Genomic DNA, 6601 nt, shown 5'->3' on the forward strand with positions numbered 1-6601 from the left:
TTGACGCTAAGATATCCTAGAGTCTTAACTTCTAACACTGTTTCTAGGATATCCTAGGGTCTTAACTTCTAACACTGTTTCTAGGATATCATAGGGTCTTAACTTCTAACACTGTTTCTAGGATATCATAGGGTCTTAACTTCTAACTCTGTTTCTAGGATATCCTAGAGTCTCATCTTGTAACACTGTTTCTAGGATATCCTAGAGTCTTAACTTCTAACACTGTTTCTAGGATATCATAGGGTCTTAACTTCTAACACTGCTGAATATTGATTTTCTAGGGTATGTTTGTACAGTTCGTATTCACCATTAGTTCATCTGTGTCAAGTTGAGGGTCAGCTTCCTTTTTCATCATCTTCCCTCGTTCTTCTCATAGAAATATCAAAAGTAAGTGGCATTCGAATTATATGTGTGGTTCTATGTCCTAATACATCAGTTTTCTTACTCTTAGTTGTAGTAGAATTGTAGGAATCACAGATTTCTGATTAAAAATTGGAATAGTCAAATTGATGCTATTAGTGTCCCCAATACACATAAAAAATTAATAAAACCTATTTACAATCCTTTTAAAGCATTGTCTGAGCCATAACAACAACAAGTGTATCTGACAGTCTTGTCTTCTGTTTCAGCTATGTATATCGTTAATAATGCTGATCCCAGAAATATTAAAAAGAAGCGTTCAACTTCCTCCGTGGTCATTCTGTGTGGCCCTCATCGTTCCTGCATTTCTCTATACCATCAACAACAATACAGCTGTATTGATGCAACAAGAAATGGACCCCACAACTTATCAGGTATGAATTTTTCTATTTGTACTGATGCAGACGTCTGATTTTTGACCAGAAAATATTATTTTGCTACAAAATCTTGTCATGTGAGTTTACAAATATCTTTGTTGTTTCAAACTATAAAAATATTTCTAGATAGATTTTAAGATCAAGAGGTAAATCAACAGCCTTCAGACCTGACATCTTGAATTGTATTGGAAAGGCATGGGGAAAGAGGCTTCTATTTTTCATAAAAAGTTTTGAAGGAAAATGTCAAGATAGCAGATGTTTTTCTTTTACATAGCCAGAGAGAAAGGGGAGGGGGAGAGGGGGATAGCTAGGCACTACAAGCTATTTATTACAGCCAATCACACACCACTTTCCCAACAAATTATAATCACTTTTACAAGTAAGTATTCATCATCATTGGAATTCATATCGCTATTCTTTGGGTTTTGCTATCCCACACATGGATTCTGCATGACAGACTGTGATTGGTTGAAATTACGAGACTTCGGTATAAATCATTTTAACCTTCAGTCGAGATAGAAAAACTATACAAAAAGGAATTATATTTTTCAGGTGTTAGGCAATATGAAGATAGCCAGTACAGCGGTACTCTATAGATTTATCATGAAAAGGTAGGATTGTCTATTTTCAACCTATAAGTTTTATTAAAAATAAGTGTTCGATGAGGTCACTGAACATAAAACATTCTTGTATCACATAAGGCCCATAACAATTAATGATGTCATCAAACACGTTAGTTTTAGTGGAATTGCAGAAACCACAGACATCTGATTGAAAATTGGAATGGTGAAAATTGATGCTATCAGTGTCTCTAACACACATAAACAATTTAGGAAACCTATTTACAATCCCTTTAAGCTCTCTAGGCCAAAGAATTTGAGCTCCACTACAATAAGTACTATGGTGAAGTTAATTGATTATATCTGATGTTTTAGTGAAAGATTCCCCAATGTTAGATAAAGACAATAAATTGAATTACATGTGAATTTATTTCTACAGGAATCTATCCAGGATTAAATGGTTTTCCTTAGCTTTATTGACTTTAGCTGGAGTTATAGACAGGTAAATAAGTTAATAATAATAATAATAATAATAGTTCACTTATATATGGCGCAAATTACTTTTCAGTTCCTATTCCGCCCTCGATTAATAATTTCTGTGATGTATATTACCCTATATTGGTGTGGAATATTGAGTTGGATTGTGACAATGGAATAATGATGTTTGTTTGTTGATGGATATTTAAAGTCATGTTTGTAATAAGTCTTGTATTATATTTTCAGTTTAAGTGGATCACGAGTGAAAGAATCCAACACAGTGTCTCATCTTTATTTAAGTATAACAGGAATATTATTAATGACTAGTTATTGTTTTGTATCTGGCCTGGCTGGAGTTTATACTGAATTTATTTTCAAGAAAAATTTTAAGGTAATTCTCTTATTTTCACTTTTAGCAAGTATTTTTTATTTCACTTCTGATCTTCAAAATTTATAAAATAATGTTCACATATTGACTTTAACAAAGAATTTGATATACATATTGTATTAAAGGTCTTAAGATTTTCATAGGCTGACTTATTGAAAATGAATCAATAAGGTAGATATGTAGGTGAGAAAAGTGCCTAAAAACTATTCTGTATCAAAATTGAAATAATATTAAAGGGGATTGTAAAGATGTTTTCCAAATTTTGTATGTTTATCAGACGTCTGTGGTTCCTGCAATTCCAATAAAACTAAGTGTTTGATGATATCAGTAATCACGATCTATCGTGTGATAAAGCATTTAGAACACCTATTTGTTATAATGAGAATATTTGTATAACTAAAAAAATCACAGGTCATAAATAAGAAATATTAATTAAGTGCTATTTAGAGTAGTAAAGTTTAATTAGTTTTTAGAATTAACAGAAAGAATATAAGATGAATATTAACAGGTGATATTGATATAACCATGTTTTAATGATATTTTCAGTATTCGATACACATACAGAATATAATATTGTATATAATTGGTATAGTATTTAATTTAAGTGTTTGGTTAATACAGACATCATTTGATTCCACCAAACCTCAACAGTTAGATATCGGTAAGATATATTAATAATTTATAACATGGAGCTAGAGGTTTTACTTCTTAGTTAGTGGGAGACGGACAAAAGACACTTGACAGAGACATATCTTCTTTTAACATTCAAACATGGATAATTCTAGACACATGGATTGAAGACTTAAATTTTGATAGTGAGCTGTGAACATTATAACTGAATAGCTTGGCTAAAAAATTCCGTTTCTGAAACTAAAGTATGATTGGTCAAACAGATGACCTACCTGTCTCATGTAAAAACTTGTTTCTGGTATCTATGATCAATTTCGGACTGTATGAAAAGTTATAGCAAAGTGGTTCGGCTAGACAAGACTTTATCGTATCTTATCTCCCTTGTCACAGTTTCAGGTGTTGAAGATGTTGAAAATAAGAAAGGATTTCTCCATGGTTTTACATCTTATACTTGGTTGATAGTGATATCACAGGTAACACCTTTTCGTAACCCTTTCAACATTCATTTTATTCATTAGGCTCAGTAAGATTAACCCTTTCAACACTTGAAGTCTGTCTACCAGTCACATAATTTTTATACGCCCATATATCTGTCTGTAGATCTGTCCACAATTGCTTGTAAACACTCTGGATGGCACAATTATTGACTGATTTTGATGAAACTCGGTATGGTTGTTTGCAGTCACCCAAGGATGAACCCTATTGAAAATCAGAAAAATCGAAAAATATTTAGTACGAGTTAAAGTAGGGCCCATTTTTACGTTACAGAGTGTGCAACTTCCGATATGATTGTTTACATTGGAGACCGTCTATTTGATACAATGATGTCAATGAATAACAACGTCATTGATTAAAATTACTACTCCTAATGTTTTGGTGATGAGGCAGTGGGCGTTTATTGTGATATAAACACCACACATAGTGTCATTAAAATAATAGCTAATGTAAATATTCTTTTATAATTTTCAGACACTAAATGGTTTAATTATGTCATTAGTCATGAAATACGGCAGTAACATCACCAGGTTATTTATAGTAACGTCCGCCATGTTGTTGACAACGTTGATTTCGGTGTTTATATTTTATATCAGTCTGCCCCCGTTATTTATCGTGGCATTATTTTTAGTCTTACTGGCTTTATATCTTTACCATAGCAACGAATAACACCCGTCCTGTAAAAATTTTATTCTCAAAATCTCATCTTTGTGTTTTGACTTCTTATGGATGGCGTTAAATTTCTTTTCTTACTCCAGATTCCGCTTTGTTTTACTGGCTTCATATTTCTTCCTCATAGCCCGTCAAACATTTGCGATCTTATAGCGACTAAACATGAACCTGGTCGCTGGCAAACATGACAAAAACGTATAAAATATCTATTGACGTGGTGAAATCCATTCTTATTTTGTTTATAGATGACTTTCTCAATTCGTGGACAATCTTATTGCCACAATGAGACTGATCGTATGGTAACTGACGCTTCCTTAACGCTTATACTGTGCTTATTGCGACCTTCAGCTAATTCTATGACACCATAGCTTCTCAGTCAGAACGCTGTTCTGGTGTGACAGCGTTCTGGCGTGACAGGGCTGTAAGCAATGTCCCTTGGCAATTTTATTCTCATATCCTTATTGTGATTTGAATTCTTGGATGTGTAACTGGAATGAAATGGAGTTTTACGTCCTACTTTTCTGTACCATGTTTGCTCATGAAGACGGGCAACGCCATGCAGGATGCAATGAGTGTGCGAGGACAGCAGCATTAGCCTGCTCTTTTCGATTTCCAACAAGGGATCTTTAATGTACACAGCCTGTAGCACACAGGGCCTAGGTTTATTGTCCCATCCGAACGACTAGAAGTTTTTCCGTGTCAGCCTTAACTGCTATAGATGTGTAGAATGATTATTTATGAAGCTAAAAACTTTACTATTGTAAATTACATTATATCTGCTATCCTGATGTTTTTGTTTCTAAATTGAATTAATCTAAAGAAATTACAATGCTAAAATCAAACTGAGGTATTCAACTAGATTTAAACTTCGTGAATCGCCACAATGTAATCAAAATAAGCTATCCAAGGGTAAGGGTATAAAAGAGAAAACACATTCTAAAAAAATCATTGTCACCATATCGAGGTATTACAAACTGTGTCTAATACCTTGACATCATGAGGAACTTTGATAAGTTAGTAAATGAAGCAATTTGTTTGAATTGTATGATATTGGGTACAGCCAATCAGAGGCCTTGACAGAAAGTAAAATATAGCTAGCTGTAAGTGTGAATGGCTCTGATTGGATGTACTAGGGTTCACTCAAATCAAATAGTTGTATTTACAGGCTTCCCTGCTACAAGAAAAGTGCCTTATGATGTTAAGACATTAGATGCAGTTCGTAATACCTTGACATTGGGAAGATTGCCAAAAATAATAAAAGTATTGTTATATGTTCCAATTTAAAGGGATTGTAAAGAGGTTTTCTAAATTTTGTATGTGTATGGGGGATTACACCATTCCAATTTTTAATCAGACGTCTGTGGTGCCTACAATTCCTCTAAAACTACAAGAGAAAAACCTCTGTACAATCCCTTTAATCGTTTTATAATAGTTGATATATTCTACCTATGCAAAATGGAGTTGTGAAATGTGCAATCAAAGTTTATTGTATTTATTATCTATTTAATCGTTTTGTAGACATTTAACCGTTATAGTATTATATATTGAAGGGAGATAGTCGTGTAATTTTTTATTTTACCAGCTCAGAGAGTTTAGATAGATTTAGTAGTCTAAATATTTGCTTTTAGACTATTTTAGTAACCTTTGTTACCTTTCCAATCTGGCATCTGGCAAGTCTACAATAAAAAATGTGTTGTTAAGGACCATAGTTTAATTGGCCCCAGCAAGTGTGAAATAAGACCCAGCAAACCCAGATCATAGAATTTGTGGGGCTTCACGTCGAGGGGTCCTCCCCGGTTACACCTGAGCACAAAATCCAAGCCCCTACACCAATTTACTCCTGGCACAGGGCTATATAAATAGTACTTAAATTAAACTCTCTCCAGCTGATAAAATGATTATTTTATGGATATATCCCTTTGATATTATTGTTTATTTCTTTTTTTTATATTATGCGATTTCATTCTGCTTTTATACTAATATATAGAAACTTCAAAACCAAGTAAAATGGCACACTTCCATGTTAACAAAAGAATAGTAGGGTTGATGTCAAGCTATTACAAACTGCTTCTCATACCTTGAATGCAATAGCCACCATCTTAAATCATAGAAATTTGTATATGCAGCAATTTGATTGGAATGTACGCTACCGAAAAATAGCCAATCAGAATCCTCGACAAAAGTTAGTAAAAAATAAGCCATTATGACATTCTTTTTGTTGACGGCTCTGATTGCCTCTTTTTCACAATCCAATCAAATCGCTGCATTCCGTGATACAAAAAAGTGGCTATTGCAGTCAAGGTATTAGATACAGTTCACAATAGCTTGACATTGTAAAGATGAGACGAATTCTGTTCAACTATATAATTGATTGTGCTCGTCGATATTTTACAAACTTTTCCCCAAAGATTGTGTTCAATAATTAGTTAATATTTTTTTACCATTGTATCTAGTCTAACCATCTTTAGTTTTAATATTTTTTACTTTTTATGCTTCATGTTTTATTATAATTTTAATTCATTAAGATTGAATTTTTTATTAGCTAAACATGTGTTGAGCCCCAGGCGTCGTCTTATGTTGAC

At 33.2% G+C, this 6601-nt stretch overlaps 1 protein-coding gene across 1 annotated transcript; it reads left to right on the forward strand.

Moving 5' to 3' along the window:
• Positions 1-273: 273 nt before the first annotated feature.
• On the forward strand, positions 274-4016 carry LOTGIDRAFT_124953 (hypothetical protein; the record flags this gene model as incomplete). Its single annotated transcript, XM_009061463.1, has 8 exons — positions 274-387; positions 630-794; positions 1350-1408; positions 1797-1859; positions 2081-2225; positions 2769-2826; positions 3249-3325; positions 3822-4016. Coding segments are annotated over 8 exons (876 nt in total), but the record flags the coding sequence as incomplete, so codon positions are not given.
• Between the last annotated feature and the right edge of the window lie 2585 nt (positions 4017-6601).

Source organism: Lottia gigantea, assembly GCF_000327385.1.
Source record: "Lottia gigantea unplaced genomic scaffold LOTGIsca_48, whole genome shotgun sequence".
In the NCBI taxonomy this organism is placed as follows: Eukaryota; Metazoa; Mollusca; class Gastropoda; family Lottiidae; genus Lottia; species Lottia gigantea.